Raw genomic sequence first — 16,212 nt, forward strand, 5'->3', positions numbered from 1 at the left:
ATGGAGCCTATTGTTACTCTTCTACGGGAGAGAATCCTCTCTTCAGCTCACAAGACACTATATTTTGAGGAAGAGATTTCTCGTGTTCTCTACACAATTCGCGACACTGTAATCAATGGTGTAAGCAACTCCATGCTCATCATAGGTCGTAGGGGATGCGGAAAAAATCATGTGCGTTGGAGCACCTATGGAGTCTCGGTTCCAATCATAAAGTTGTGTTTATACTCACCTTTTTTATTTCAGCTCCTTAGGGAAGCATTAGAGAAAGTAAAGCTGGATCCTGTAGTGAAGGACAATTTAATCGAGGCACATATCAATGGTATGCACTTTTTGACAGTTGCATGTGCTTTTACTATTCTTCAATGGTAGTAATTAGTTGTCTAAGGTTAGGTGTTCCTTTTAATTTTATGCATGAAGTTTAGTAGACATGTTAGTTTGGTAATCACTAAATAATTTGTTCCAATTAATTACAAATGTAGAACCACAATCATCGGATACGCTTCTTCATTCTTTGCCATTGCGTGCATTTCGATGAGGTAAGATCTCATCCATGCTGTCACATCATTTCGTTCAATTTAAGGGCTTATTCACACGGACGACCGACTGGCGCTTCATGCAATTGCAAAGCAGCTCCAACGGGTTTGCTCTGATCTCGTTGTGAAGACGGACCTTTTAAAATTTCCCGCAGAGGAGAATGTGGAGATGAAGAGTGGTGAGGACGGTTCTGCAGCTGAGGACATTCGAATGCGCAGCTTCGCGGACCAGTTGCGATGGCTGCTGGCGGGCCTACGTGCAGGTAGCAACACTTCCTCGAAGACCCTTCTCGTAGTTGTAGAGGAGTTTGACCTCTTCGCGGCGCACCGTAATCAAGCCCTTCTCTACAACCTCCTCGATGTTAGTTGTCACGCTGATGGCGCTCCCATCTGTGTTATCGGTGTTACTTGTCGGCTGGTGAGCTTTTGTGGTCTTCGATTTTGTGTAAATTGTTCTTCCTTACCAGTCATTATTTTATCCTTCAAGGAAACCGAATTTCGTTCCATGAAACTAGTGACGTGGCTGCCTTTACTATACTTAAGTGAAATCGGGTAGACGGATGTTATGTGGACTCAAAGTTTTTGATTCTCCTTAGCTCACTTCCAATTCTTAATGCTCTGTCCTGTGACTTGTAATGCCAACAAACTCTCGTTATTATTATTATTTTTATTGCTGACATACAACGTGTTTCAAATAACAAATTACTTCTCAATCAATCTCACTTAGGAGGCACCTAAGGTCGTCTGTCTATTTTCTTTGTTCTGAGTTGGTCTTCATTACCGTGGTTTATCAGTTAGTCGCATAGTACAGTCTTGGCAATAGCTGTAAATGAGGAATTCAAATGTAGTTTTTTTGGCACGTCGACTTTAAGATTGCTTATTTTCCATTTTACCCACCTTGTGGATGGTCGGATTATCCTTGATATGAAGTTGGGTGCGAAATACGCAAGCATGCTTCTCAGCATCCTAGTAATAGCGTGAATTTGTGGGACAACGAAGTTAGTTTGGTTGCTAGTACGAGTTTGTGCCTCTGGTATAGATGCTCTTAATACAATCATTCGGAATCTAATGTTATTGCCCTGTTGATGCCTTTTGTCACTGCGTTTGAAGTGCATTTTCACTTCCTTTTGGAAGCTGCTGTAATTTCATTTGTTGATAGTGCTGACCTTTAAGTTTAACTCCAAAACTTATCAAACTTAACTGGTGTTGGTGTAAATGTGTAGAATGTCGTATCAGTGTTTATAAGATTATTGAACTTTTCCCTCGGGCTACTTTTTCCACTTGTTGTGATTGTAGGACATAATGGAAATGCTGGAAAAGCGGGTGAAATCCCGTTTCTCTCATCGCCAACTCCACATTATTCCTGTGACTGCACCGCATATAACAGATATCTCAACCGCCGGCGGTGTCGGTGGCACTGATAACGATGGCAGCGAAGGTGACGATCCTGGCGAAGGTCGAGTAAGCCCCTTTCAACGCTACTGCCTTCTCGCTGCCAGCCTCTTGCGCATCGACGACGCAAGCCTGCAGCAACTAACAACCAAGCTGCAGCCTTCCGATTGTAAGGAGTTCATCGATTCCGTGGCCCGGTGGAATGTCCACGTAGAGGCCTTCTTCGAAGACGACTTGGTGAGGGACTGTTTACGACAGGCCTGGGAGGTTTCTACTTGTGTTAGGAAGCTGGTAAATACTATTGTAAGCTCAACTCTGTTCTTGCCTAGTGACGTTCTCTCCTCTCCCCGCTTACTGGTCTGTTTATATTTGTGTCAAAGGCTCTTCTGATTGCGCAACTAGACGGGTCGAAGCCACATTTGGACGTCGGGAACTTCATTAGTGTGGTGTCCAAAGTGTGCCAGGATGCAAAGACATCTCAGCTACTCAGTGAGTTTTAGGAACTATGCATTACCTACCCTTTAGCAACTTTTTAAGGTGGTGTGGTTACTTCTGTTTGTACTCAACCAGGTCTTTCCCTGCTGGAGCTAATTCTTGTCACTACAATGGTGAAGCTCCACGATATTCACGAGGGTCAGCCACTCAACTTCGAGATCGTCTTCAGTGGTAGGTGATGACGTAACTAGCGAATTTCTATTCCATTGCTTGGGAAAATTTTGAAAGAAACCTTAACCATCTTATGTCAAAGCTGAACACTTGGTGTGCATTTAAGTCCTTTCTTCCAGTTTCGTAAATCGTGTATCAGTTTTCTGTTTTCTGCTTCAATTATTTTAAACTATATTTTGAGAACGCCAGTTCTATTAGTTCTGGGTTTTAGCATTAGCTTGGTGCTCGATGTGTTCCTACTTTCGGAAGTCAATAACAGCTATTTTAAGCTCACCTCCATTTAGTGGTTCCGTTTAGGCTAAAGACGGTCTTTTTACTTACCTACTTACTTTACTTACTTGATTGCTGCTCCGAATTTAAACAATTACGTTTCACTTTTAGTTTTCCTAAATGCTAGATAGGTTAAGCGACGCATTTGATAGGGCTTCAGCCTTCTCCATTCGACTTGTATAAGTGGAAGTAATGTCATTCATTGGCAGGTGACCGCTTTAGGCGATGTCACCTTCCTTTTTTTTCACTGTTAATGATGTTTATTTCTCGACCTTTTTTTGCGCGTTGAATATCTTTGTCTATTTTTAAAGCATACTCTGAGATTCGCCACTTTATTCCAAAGCCGACTCAACTGGCTACTTATGAATTTTGAATAGAGTACTCGCGTTTCTGTAAATCAAGCTGCCCGGCGTACCTCTACGAGAGGAAGGTGGTGTCGAAGGCGATGGACAACTTGGTGCAGTTGGAGTTAGTGGTGTGTGGCCGTGAGGCAGTGGTGGACGTGGTCACGCAACAGAGGCGGTGCCGCGGCGCTACTCGTTCCAACATCTTTGCTGCGGCGGCCAATCTTCCTGACCAGCTGAGGCGCTTTCAACCAATAGCGTGCTTCGTCTCCGCGCCCTCCCTCATCGCCTGTCTCGACACCTACCCTGGGTGCCCCATTGAACTATCTCAGTGGGCTCATTCTCGGACAACGTGACTGATTAAAATTACTTCTGCCCATTTGTTATTTGCCTTTGTCCGTTAAAAGAGTCGTGGTTTTTGTGGCAATATGGTAATTTTCTTCTGTGCTCCTTAGGATAAGAGCTTCCGTGCCCGGATATGTCACAGGTGATGAGGTGTGAAGGTCACTTCCCTCGTGGGGCCGGGTACGTTCTGGGCTTGCGTTGGTTACTATGGTGTCTGTGGTTTCCCCCAAAAACGAAGGAGAGAATTGTGAGGTTGTGCAATAATTGTGTTTGGGGTTGTGGGGAGATTGGCGTGTGCTGTGTAAAATGAGGTAACTGAGATGAGTATCCGGTTGCGGGCCAATGAGCTCTCTGGGGCCAAATGCAAACAAAAAGGCATCAGCGTCATGTAAAGTGGTGTTTTTTCTGCTTTATATAAGGACCGAATAATTTCTCCCCAAAATGTGGAAATGATGGTGGATGATAGAAAGGTAAAGGTATAGGAGCTCAAAATATCTATGTTAATCGAATACAGCGATCAAGTGCATAGATGAAAAGTAGTTTGATTGAGCTTTTACCGCTGCATCGTGGAACTTACTTATTTATCGCATTATTCAAGAAATGATAAGGCTTGGGCTAAACCGGAACACATTTTTAGTATGCAACGGAGATTTTGAAGGGAAATGCTAGGCTTATGATGCTTCTGCAACATCAGACTTCTGATACAGGCGAGATTCTACATCTAACGCTCCTTGGTATACTTCGAAAGGAATTTATATACAAAAATTAAAGGAATGAATAATAGAGGCTCCTTTACTTTTAGACAGTCTGAGCTTAATCTTTATCTTACTCATTATAATAAAAAATAAGTGAAATGTGATTCGAAGCACCCGTGTCTGCGTGTGTTATACTTGAAGTTTAAAAGGTAGCGTGGATCACCATCTTTACGACTTTTTTATCCACTGGGTATATCTCTCATTAAACGTTTTTAAAAAGTAGGCAAGCAATATTTTGGAACAGCTGTGCCGTAATTTTTAAATTAGTACATTTTCAAGGTCTCCCCTGCTGCTCTCTATTCAATTTCTAAGATCGGGGTCATTTTATACGTGTGGGCCCTGATAGGGCTCATGATATTTGAACATTAGAATGCTTCCGAGGTTTGAAATTGCCGTGTACCTTACTATTTGGGCTTCGTTTTTTGTATATTCTTTCATTTTTCTTGTTTTTTACTCCCACACCAAGCGTACGTGCAATTCGTCGCTCAATTTTTCCTTAGGAAATGTGTCAGCTTTTGCGCTACATTCCCTTCTGGATAGGTCATGGAATGGGTTATGGAAGGTAAATCATGACTAGCGCATTTGCATTTTAGGACACCTCGGAAAATGGTTGGAATTTTGTCTGCTTTTATCTGTCAAAGATTCCACTGATTGTGTTATGGATTGGTTTACGCTTCCTCATCAGAAAAATAATAACTTATGAGGTTTGACACTCGTTTTATTTCAAATACGATATAGTCGAATTTAGAGCTTCTTATAAATGGTTTGGTTGTGCAACTATTTCGCTCATTTTCTACGCTACTCTTTGCGGTCGTCGTATCTGTTGCCTTTGCCTGTATCGGTCATCTGTCGAGGTCCAAATCGCTGATATGGCTTATGACGTTGTTGGGCTTTTGTTTCTTTGAACTATTTGTGAAACCTTCTACTGAAGTAAGTTGTTAGTTTTTGTACTTTAAAAGATTTTGAATGTAGTTCCCATCTTTTAACGAATACGTACATACATGCATATTTATGTGTATAAGGGAGTTTCTGAGATATTTCTAACTTGGCGTTGGGTTCCTACAACTCCGTTATTTACTGCATATTTAAACGAGTTATTCTTTGATCCAAATTTTACAGTTCATTTAACTGAAATCTTAACCTTTCTCATTAAGTTCATGGTAATTTAATGAGTGTTGATTTTGTGAAAACCATATTTTGCTTACAAAAATATATTCGCAACTTTTTACATATAGCACAACGAATACGGAAGCATGGCGATTTTGCAGGGCAATTTAGCAACAATTTTGCTGCGAGCATCCAGCATCGGTCTAGAATACGCGAATTCATCTCCTACTACCCTCTCTCTTCCAAATTCTTTTTATGTTCCGAAACTGAATCTTGGAGGCCTCCGCACTGTTCTTACCTACGCTCTCTACCCACCGACCTTCTTATTTGGACCCTTCGTCCTCTTTTCAGATTGGTGCGCCTTGTCCCGTCTTTTCAGATCTAAATCTCGTGAATTGCCTCTCCATCATAGAGGTTGCCTCCCTACGCGCATCCTATCCTACAGCAGCCTCATGTGGCGAGGACTCCGTCTTATGGCCTGGTTCCTTCTCTGGGAGCTGGCAGTCCATGTAGTCTACCCAAACGCCCTTGTTTTCGCACTGACCCAACCTGCAATGCAAGTACTGTCTCCACCTCCAAAATCAGTGGCCAATCAGGGCTTCCACGCAAGCCCCTTCATCGAGACTGACCGTTCGGCTCCTGGAGTGGCGGTGTACCTCCTTGGAATGCAGTTTTTTTTCACCTACCTTCAACTTTACGGATGGCCTCGCCTGCTTTCAGACCTGGAAATACTACTTACAAATGGGGTCTGTAGTGGGGATGGCGTTTTGTGCCTTGTCCCGGAGGGACCACTCTGTTTCAGCCACATACTTCTCTTCTCTCAATTGTGGAGGTGGGTAATAGCACAATGTAATTTTGAGTGCATCAATAACAGACCAATCAGTTTCGCAAACTTTTCTGGGTTATTTGTTGAACTGACTTTGTAGAAAGGTACCAGTCATGAAGAAGACCTGGATAGCGTTTAAAGTTGCCCAATCCTGTTGGCATTTAACATAATTAACACCATTCATCTACTTTAAAATAGTCTTCTCACAACGGCCAGTAAGTATGTGCATCTTTTTTTACACAGTCCATTTTTTCATTGTTGGAACGCTTTTATTGAAATCGAGCGTCTTACTCTACTGCATGTCACTTCCAAGCATTTATGACATGAGTGAAATTATAAAATATTCCTTTTAAAACCTTATTTGAGGCTCTTTTTCTTACCCTTAAAAAGGTAAGTTCTCTGTTGGATTTCTGTGGAGCATATATATGTGACCTTTGTTTTTAAAACACGATAAATGCATCTTAATAATTTGTGCGACCAATTCCGTTGTTTAATGAATTTGAAATAGCATTTTTTACATAATAAACAATAACATGTGGCCAAAGGTGTCTTCTCCTTTCCAGAAAATTCGATCAGGGTCTGTACAATTATCTAAAATGGTGAGTTTCACTCTGGCCATGGTAAGAAATTCATGTTACTCTGTCACAGCTTCTGTGTGTTCGAATAGGTATGTATATTTACCATGGCTGAAACAAAGTAGAAAATCTCTCGCCTACCGAAGAATTCAGGCTGGAGTCTTGGCGTTTCTCTTCGTCCTCCTCTTTCACTCTTTGAACTTGGAGAATAGTAAGACTCATGCCTCGCTGGCTAAAGCCTTTTGCTTGCGACTTATTGAGCTATGATACCTATGTACTTGGGGATCTTTCTCACTGTATATTCTGCATGAAATAAGATTTTAAGCACTTTTTTTGCAACCTTGCCTTTTAAAACCTTGCTTTTAAGTAGTTCAAATGTTGAATATCCAAACGGACTTTGGAACACTCGGAACGACAACAGTTAGTTAATGCTTTAGTACTTTTAGTGAATAAATAACTCATCCAAGCAAGGTACCCCAAAACACTAGCAGTGTCTTGTCTCGCACGCGCATGTCTGACGGAGCCGCGCGCGCACGCGTCAAATTTCAGTTGGAATGTTCCTCATTTGTGGTCCTACGGTCAGCCAGCCAGTAGTAGTCGCAGCACACACAGCCGCTGACTGTTATGCCTAGTTCAGACGAAAGGGGAAATGGGAAAGAACCCATTAAACGTTTGCTTATTAGGCAGCTCACTGGCGTAATTCGACTGAAACCTATGGTGATACCATTCATACACCGTAATTATTTTATTTTGCTTCGAGGTAAAAAAAGGCATTAGATTTCCTATTTTTGGCATATTAGCTAGTAAGATCTACCTTATTTTAGGGTGTAAATATACGCTGAATCTCTCACGAAACTCTTCATTTATCATAACTTAGTTATAAATGCTGCAAGTTTAAATATCCGTGGTACGACTTACGTTTTCCACAAAACAGTTTCGGTAGAAGTCTGCGACCATTTTTACATTGACTTCAACAAAATGATTTATTATACCTGGAAAGTTAACCTCTCGGGTTAATACTGGACAATCTGGAATGAATAAAAGTGCACAAAGTGAAAATATTGATCAGATAAATTTCTTTCGTTTCCTCATCGGATTCTGCCATTATAACATTCTGCGGTACCACCATTGACGTCTGTCCTTCTATTTACAGCAATTTGGGTCACAATAAACTTGGTTCAAAACTTCATTGAGCAGTTGGTCAAATGGATCTACCGATCAACAGCAATCGGACTGGCCTTGGTAATTTTCCGTTCCTATTAATTTGTTGCTAACCTCACCATTTCTCAGCAAGCACGACTGTCACAAAACGCCAATCGTCGATTAACTGGTGTTCTCTGCAGCATCAGCGCTATGTTCTCCTCCGTTGGATTCTTCTTTTTCTACCTTGGTTTTGATTCAGGAATTTGGATCTTTTATCTCATGTTTTTGGATCCAGGTTAGCAAGTTAGTTTAGCGTTTACTTATAAAATATGAGTAGAATTGAAGGTGCAACATATTTGACTCGTTTTCAGTGTATCTGCCGGTTTCAATGATGCTATACTACTGCACCTATCAGATAGCAATCGAGGTCCAGAAATTCTCCAAAATTGAAGTCAAATAAATCTAAACAATCCTATAATTTCACCTTATTCAGTACAAATGTTAACTCTTATCACGTTCTGTTCCTTTTTCACTGGGGTAAATAAATTCGACATATTTTTAACTATCTTTTGCATTCGAGTTCAAAATCTAAAATGGGTTTCCTAAAAGAGTGCATAAATTATTTTTAAATGAGTTGGATTACATGTGCAATATGTCTTAAACATCCAGTTGTCTAGTTATTTTCGACTGGGTAAATGTATCACTCTGGTGAAGTCACGCGGGTGGTTAGAAAACATAATCGAATGACGTTTCAGAAGTTAAAATCTTCAATGCAGTCATGATTATTGCCTAAACAATGCCGAGCTTATAATGTGTGAGTTCATGAAATTATAAACAACTGGATTATTTGAAATGGTTATGCTTCTAATTATGCCCCACGCTCAGTGACGCAGCGGCAATATAAAGGATTGAGAATCGTGAAAGAATGGCCAAAATGGGATATCTTTTTATAGGTTTCTTCTACCATGCCAGTTCTACCACTTAATCGAGCATAAGAACCAGCTGACTATTGTTCCGAATCTATATATTCAGGGAAACGATTGAATGCTCCGCACTATGCTCAAAATCTGGTAGTTTGTTGAATATGTTGTTTGAATATGGCTCGACCAGCATGCTTAACCATGTAGGTTAGTTTTTTTGCTAATGATACTACAAAGTTAAGTGTTTTATATAGCTTTGGAAATCCTATTTAACAAAAGTAGTACCAAACTTTATTTTTAAGAATAAGAACTCCAGCTTCTCTTACTAGGTGGTGATTGTCAATCAAACCTAATGGGGAAAAGTGAAGCCCATCGTTGCAGACCTACGAGTTAATGTGAATTTGAGTGGTGATTATTTCCTTTTGTGAAATTTGTGGAAATAATGCCTTTACAACAAAAGCTTAGCTTTTTACTCGGGCACTGACCGCGAATTCGCGCTGTGCTTTTCCTGTAGTCCGGATCTCTAATGGCTAGCAAGTTAGGCGGATGGTCGTTCTAGTGCGCTTAGCGCCGGTGACTCCTTTATTTGAAGCAGTGGGTCGAAGTGAGCGCTTGAATGTCCTTTATCTGTCAAAACATTACGCTTACATTAAAATCGGGTCCCACTTTAAAGAACAATCTTGAAAAGTGTTTTAGTATTGTGTGCATATGCCCTACGCTTTAGCTGGTTATCTGCGGTAACTTGCGTGAGTTAATTTTGTTTATTTGGTGTCATCTACAAACAGGGAAAAGGATATTTATTAAAAATGAAGTAAGTTGGCACAATGGGAGACATTAAACGGTAAACTAGAGCATTTTACATAACTCAATCGAATTATTGCGGCAGATATGAATAAAAAAGCCAATATGAAACAGTAACGGAATATAAGTTTGGGGTTTTATGCTTTTTGTGGATATGATCATCTAAAACCAAACCCAAACTATCTGAAGTGGAGATCAGTAAATTTAGTTTAAATACTGCGTGATTTAACAAGAAATAATTGTTTGAAAACTGAAAAATCACTTAGCTTTTAAGGTATCAGCGATTACGATAGATTTTAATTTTTAGAGTTAAAGGCGCTAAATTGGGAGTATTGTGTAGTTTTTTCCGCCTATTGCTGAGAAGTGATAATGGTGAATTCAGGTAAAATGCGTGCGATTTCTTGGTGATTCTCAAGTTTAAGTGAAGACAGGATGGTATTTGAGATTCCAAATGGGAATTTGAATTTTAATGAAGAAGCCTGTTAGTAATTCCAATATTGCTATTTAACTATTCTGCCTTTAAATCAGTATAAATAGCTTAAGTTATTTTGAGAATTACTTACTACTTATTACTTACACCATTTGTTAAAGCGCTTTTGTACAAAATTGGCTACCTCTTTTAAGGAATAAAACTCGTTCTCTCCATACAGATTACTCGGACTGACAGTGCTGATGATGTTCTTCAAAGAAATAAAGTAGCCCGTTTTTGCTTGGGCACGAAATGGTGCAAAGTTTGACAACAGATGATGGTGTATGGAAAGAAGCGTGAGCGAAGCGTAATGATCCGAAAACACAGCCAATGCACTTGAGATACAAACGATAACTCTACTTGGGCACATCGGTATTTCCGTAATAAATACCACTGCAGCAAACTAAGATGAAAAAATACGGAATTTTGTAAAAAAATATGCCACTCCCCCCAAGGCACGCAAAACTTCATGCTAGAAACAGTGATCTCCTTATAGAGTTGAATGTAAGTTTGTGATTCTAAGTTCTCAAGGTAGATCTAAAATATAACAAAGCAAACATTTCTAGTGAAAGATTGGAAGAAAGTAAATCACTTAGAGTATTAATTTAGAAAAGCATAAACATATGACTCTTTTACCGTGACGGTTGGTTCAAATACCTTGGGCAATTTTTTAAGAGGGATGGAACCGGAGAGCGGATACGTAATAAACTCTTCAGCAGGTGAAGTAGCCACGGTCATTTCGCATCCATGACTCCCCAGAATCGTTGCTCATCATATAACTCTCCTTGATACATGTAATGCCAAGCATTATGTTCTCCGATGTGATGTAAGCTACCACAAGAGCAATTTCTTGTCCTAGATTTGAAATGCCACTATTGATGGTTTATCTGGTTTTTCTAGAGTTAGCACTCAACTTAAGTGAGGGCTTACATTCCCACAGTCGCGGCGATTTGTCAAACGCACGAAAGCAGGCAGAGGAAGGATTGGCGTCTACAAGTTGGGATGGAACATTATTTCAGAAGATCCAAAATCTATACCACTGATGTAGCCTCGTTGTGGTTGCGATTCGTCGCATTCTCTTCCCTTGTTACCTATTGAGAGCGTTTTACAAAGACCTTTAAAAGTAGTACAAAGTAGTATAAATTAGGGAGAATGTTAACATCTCTTTGAAAACTGAGTAGACACAAAGCAACGCATTGATTTCGTTTCTTTTGAAATAAAACCGATTACGAAAAATAGTTCTACGGAAGCCGTTTATGCACAAATGTGTATTAGTTTTGTAAATATGAACATACCGAAATCCCCCTTCACTTTTAAGCCGTAGGCACCACACAAACTCATTATGATATCGGAACTTTAGTGTTCTTAATAGGCGCTCCAAATAATAAATCTTCAACCGCCATATTAGGGAAGGTTACTGGGGGGCGCATTGGTCCTCAATGATGCCGTAGAAAATGTAGATGACTCCTGAAACGAATCGGTGATAATCAAAATTTCCCAGTTTTAAAGTTACCTCTAATTGAAATAAAAATGATTTCCCACCCTCTGCCTTTGACACGCGCATTAATATGGGTCAGTTTTTGATAGATTTTATTTGAGTGGTTAACCTGTCATTTGCAACAGATTAACCGAAAAGCATATTTAAACGACTGTCTGCACGGGCAGTTCAAAACTTATCAATTCCTGATTTAATAAAAGGCCTTCCACATGGCCATAACCTCAAACTTGACGGAGCTTTGGCTGAAGGTAGGGAAGGGGTGCGATAAAATCTAAGAGAGGAAGAATAAATCTTGATGTTCAGATGACGGCAAAAAAGCAGGGCGTAAATGGACCATGCCTCCATCCTCAACGAGGAGATGGGCGGCTCATATGGCCGAGCCTTTAACCCAAACGATCTGCCGTAGGTTCTGCAGCTCAGCACACCACTTACACCAAAGTTATGATTCTCTTTCACTCTAAAGAGCACCCTCTACTTCAGAAAGAGCAATGTTAGGTCACTTAAGCCAGTGTACACACCACCGTGCTGAAGTGCAGGCGGTCAGAATTGGCTTCTGCATGACATGATTGAGCAGTTTCTTCGAGTCATTATATTTCTTACGTGTCAAGTGATATCCAAGTCGTAAGTTCTGGACGAGTGTTCCGACACAATTGAAGTGGATCGTGCTAAAAATGAGCTCAGCGGAGGTAACTTTAGGTGATAAGACAAAGTTAAAATTGTTATTATTTCTACCAAAATGGACTGCTAATACAGCTTTTGTACAACTGACTCCACCCGCCAGATCTTATTTCACATTTATCTTACTTTGTTACATTGCTAAAACGTTAGGCTGTTATATTGTTTTGGTAAAAAGCAAAGAGGTAAAAGAGTACAAGAGATTGTAAGAGTGCGCCTGACGTATCAATAGTGCAAACTTCCTTTAGGGAAGATTATCACTTCGAAGGATTTCTGTTAAAAAAAAGAGATCTTGAAAGTCGTAAAGGAATACGCATTCGACGGAGAACGTCTTATTTGCCTTAGCACTTTATGTAGATTACGTTTTTTTCAAAACTCGGTAATTCCTGCGGTAGCTAACCATACATTTTAATTAATTTAGAATAGAAGTAACTCTAATTGATGAATTTTAAACCAAATAATTTAAGAACACTAGGCAAGATATTGCATTAGTTCTCTATTGCGGTTTTTATGAGAACTGCCGTTTACACTCAACTATTGTCCTCCTGGAAGAGATTATTTATTGCGGACACTCTCCTAATTTTTAACGGAGACAAAACCGCATGCTTGGGGTAGTGATAGCAAGGTCTGTAAATGTTGAGCAGAAGGTTAACTTTGGCATTCGACCTTAAAAACGGTAACTATTTTGAAGGAATCGAAGTGGTACCTGATTTCTATGTTTTAAAACTGGTTCCCGAATCGGATATATCTTTAAGATCTTTTAGGTTTTGGAGTATTCCATATGCAGACTAAAACAATTCTAAATTTACACTCACGATAATTGACTCGCTCGTGCAGAAGGAGAGAGTTTATTACTAAATTTTCGAGTTTGCATTTATTCCCTTCGGGTAATCTGCTGCGGTTTTTTGAATCCGCATCTTTTTATTTATCAGTTCGAAATTGGGCTGAAAATGAAGAAAAATCATTTGCCTTTGTGAGTGTAGAGAGAAAGTAGAGACAAGTTTGTGAAAAAAATAACTCTGACTAAAATTTATTGTTCTGAGGTTTATGAAGAATGCGAGAAGAGGAATGAAAATTTGTAACAAATTGTTCTTGTAATTCTTAGGCAAACGTAAATGTATGAATTATTGAACTTTGATTAAAATCGTCTAGTTTTTGTCCTTAAAATGATCGGCAGCTTAATAAAATCCTGCCAAATGGTAGTTCATAGCAGTAAATAAATTATAGCATACAACACATGAGGGGATTACGGGAAAGTAGTTTTAGGTAAAATGGCTCACCGCAAATGACGGATATATCAACAGCAAAGGGCATTTATCAAAGTAGAAAAAACAAAAAATCTTTAAAAATGCTCAAAATTGGTACCGTTCCTTAAGTGCTGCTCTGATGGCCGAAAAACTCAACCCTACACGTCAGGTGTAAGAGCAGAAATGTTTGAAATATGCAACAAAATGGTATCGGACGACATGGCGGCATTACTTTTAACGATTGTGAAGGAGATTTGCACTGGCCTGACTTCAGGCACCGCCATAAACATAGCTATCTCTAGAACAGTCTTGATGGGCTACTGCGACGTGGCAATGGGTGAAGTGACCACCACGGCGTTTATATCTAAGCGGCTGCAACTACTCGGGAACTTAAACTCAAGACAATAATGTGTTTTATTGTCATCTTAGTCTCTCTGTAACGATACATAAAAGGACAAATTTGGGAGTAAGAAGGGGAATTAACAGCTATAAGTTAAAAGTGAACTCTTATAATAGTACTGTTTATGTATTGCTGCTATCCCCCGTTTATCCATTACAATTGGTTAATTACCTCCAAGACCACAGTATAATCGACACTGCTTCATGGTTCTAGAGGTTTGAGTAAGTGGCAACCGAATAAATTTGTGAGATGTTTAGAATACACTAAATCAGTATAGAAAACCTCTTTGAATGATTTATTTGTTGAAACGATTTCCATAGTAATTCTTCTTTCTTTTTCAGCGGAATGATTTATTTCCAACGAGATACAGCTTTGACAATTCCGGTTTTTAATACGTTGTCTTAAGAAAAAAATGCAGGCATAGCTACTTTCGACTGTGTCGCGCTTTACATTTCCCAACTATCTATTTTGCACATGTTTATGTAATCATCCATTGCCAAGAAAAGGCGATAGTCATCAATTGTAATACTGTGTGGGAGTAACGGCGAATAGTGGTGAAGCCGTAATTTTCTCCCCATCTTGTGGTTAAGACCCTTTTCAAGAGTAAGTTCACTGGCTTGATGAATAACTAATGAACTAACTAATCTTAGACGTTTCTGAAGTGGGGGTTTTAAGTTTTGTACTGTATCGTATTGAGTAGATGGATCTCAGCCTTTATTGTTTGTTTGGTCTTTACAAGGTGAACAATTCACAGTGGGAATTTTCGTCTGTAGTCCGCCATGTAAAAAACATGCAGTTTTTTGTAAAAAAGGTAGGGACTTGGAAATGTAGAGTGGTGAGTGGATTAGTTGACCATAAGCAATGATGGTTCTTTTATTATCATTGAAGAAAAATCAACCTTTCATCACAACTTCGACACAGTCTCTGCAGCTTACTGCTATCTGTTAATGCACGCCTTGCAGAACCCAGTTGCTAAAGCCTTAATGACTTTACCCATTGATAAGTGTATTTGTAAAATGCTTCCGCATGGGTTAATCTCAACTGCATTTTGTCATTAGAGATACTTATCTTTTTATGCTAAATATTCGTCTAGTTTTGAGTAGTTTTGGAATGCTTTGGCTAATCAACCTTCTTCAAATGCCGTGCAGCTTTTACGAGGAGCTTTCATGGCTTTGAAGTTATGTATACTTCTGTAAAATAGGCACACCTGAAAAACCTTATCTTCAGCCAACTTTGTACGATATTAGAGAGCGAATTAAGAAAAATATAGTACAAAGGATAACAAAGATTACCGCACTGGTAGACTGATACCTTTCTAGACTGCATGGTGAATGCAAACAATTAGGGCTGACAAGTTTTAGGATGTGACTGCATGTTATCACACCGAAAGCAGTGCGTACATTTCTAGATATCAGACTTCAGAGAGCATAGAAGGGAATCCTCCATGAAATGCGGTGGAAGATATTTTTATGGCGATGACAGAACTTTGGTGTCACATAAATGAGTAAGCGCAGATAATTATCAGCTTTGAAATTAGTGCCAGTATATCAATGAAGATCTTAATTAAAATTATGGCTTTCAGCAAAAAAGCTGTGCCATAGTCAACTGCAACGTGTTTTGTTAAAGCAATTTATATTTGAGGATACACGAGGATTTTTACTTCTGGTATCTAGCACATCTAAATACTAAGTTCTCTGTCTATCACTTAAACTGAGATAGTTCCAATGGTAATTTTAACGAAATAATGTGCAATACCAATATTCAGTTTAGGAAAATTGGTAGAATATAAAATTATTAACTCCAATGGTTATATTACCACTACTTCTTATCTACTCCTGCGATTATTTCCAGTGTGGTCTTTTTTATCAAAGCAGTGTTTCCAAATTAACTAAGACTGATTTCCACGCAAAGTGAATACCTTGGGGGCAAAGTAGTAAACAGTTTCAAAATAAATTGACAACTTAATCGTGCTTCTTTACTTAAATATACAACAAAACCACTAAACGCAGTTAAATAACTACCCACGATAGATCAGAAGTTTAAACATTTTTGGCAAAGTATAGCAGGCAGTGTCTTTCCAAATACTTCGAGATAGATTCTAGGCAAATTAAAAGAAAATTTTAAGTATATATCTGCTGCTGCTGCTGCCCTTTTGCAGAAAGCAACTAGAACCTCCCGAAATCAGAAGTGTTCGAATTACTCAGGTTATTTTTGAGAAGATGGTTGGATTGATTAAGGATGGATAG

The 16,212-nt window shown here is 39.3% G+C and overlaps 3 protein-coding genes across 3 annotated transcripts; all 3 read left to right on the forward strand. All coding sequences in view use genetic code 11, as the record gives it.

Moving 5' to 3' along the window:
• Positions 1-3,706, forward strand: EGR_08081 (Origin recognition complex subunit; the record flags this gene model as incomplete). The annotated part of the gene is made up of 8 exons (XM_024497330.1): positions 1-171; positions 244-319; positions 581-951; positions 1,830-2,228; positions 2,306-2,414; positions 2,496-2,591; positions 3,239-3,536; positions 3,661-3,706. 8 exons carry the CDS (start codon positions 1-3, stop codon positions 3,704-3,706), a joined length of 1,566 nt encoding a protein of 521 aa, XP_024348268.1.
• Positions 3,707-5,306: 1,600 nt separating this feature from the next.
• On the forward strand, positions 5,307-8,416 carry EGR_08082 (membrane-bound acyltransferase/hhat; the record flags this gene model as incomplete). The annotated part of the gene is made up of 6 exons (XM_024497331.1): positions 5,307-5,465; positions 5,541-6,244; positions 7,181-7,233; positions 7,967-8,055; positions 8,104-8,251; positions 8,328-8,416. The coding sequence occupies 6 exons, from the start codon at positions 5,307-5,309 to the stop codon at positions 8,414-8,416; spliced, it is 1,242 nt and encodes a 413-aa protein (XP_024348269.1).
• A 3,556-nt stretch (positions 8,417-11,972) lies between these two features.
• Positions 11,973-16,212, forward strand: EGR_08083 (hypothetical protein; the record flags this gene model as incomplete). Its single annotated transcript, XM_024497332.1, has 2 exons — positions 11,973-12,046; positions 16,125-16,212. The coding sequence occupies 2 exons, from the start codon at positions 11,973-11,975 to the stop codon at positions 16,210-16,212; spliced, it is 162 nt and encodes a 53-aa protein (XP_024348270.1).

This window comes from Echinococcus granulosus (genome assembly GCF_000524195.1).
Source record: "Echinococcus granulosus chromosome Unknown EG_S00095, whole genome shotgun sequence".
Taxonomy (NCBI): domain Eukaryota; kingdom Metazoa; phylum Platyhelminthes; class Cestoda; order Cyclophyllidea; family Taeniidae; genus Echinococcus; species Echinococcus granulosus.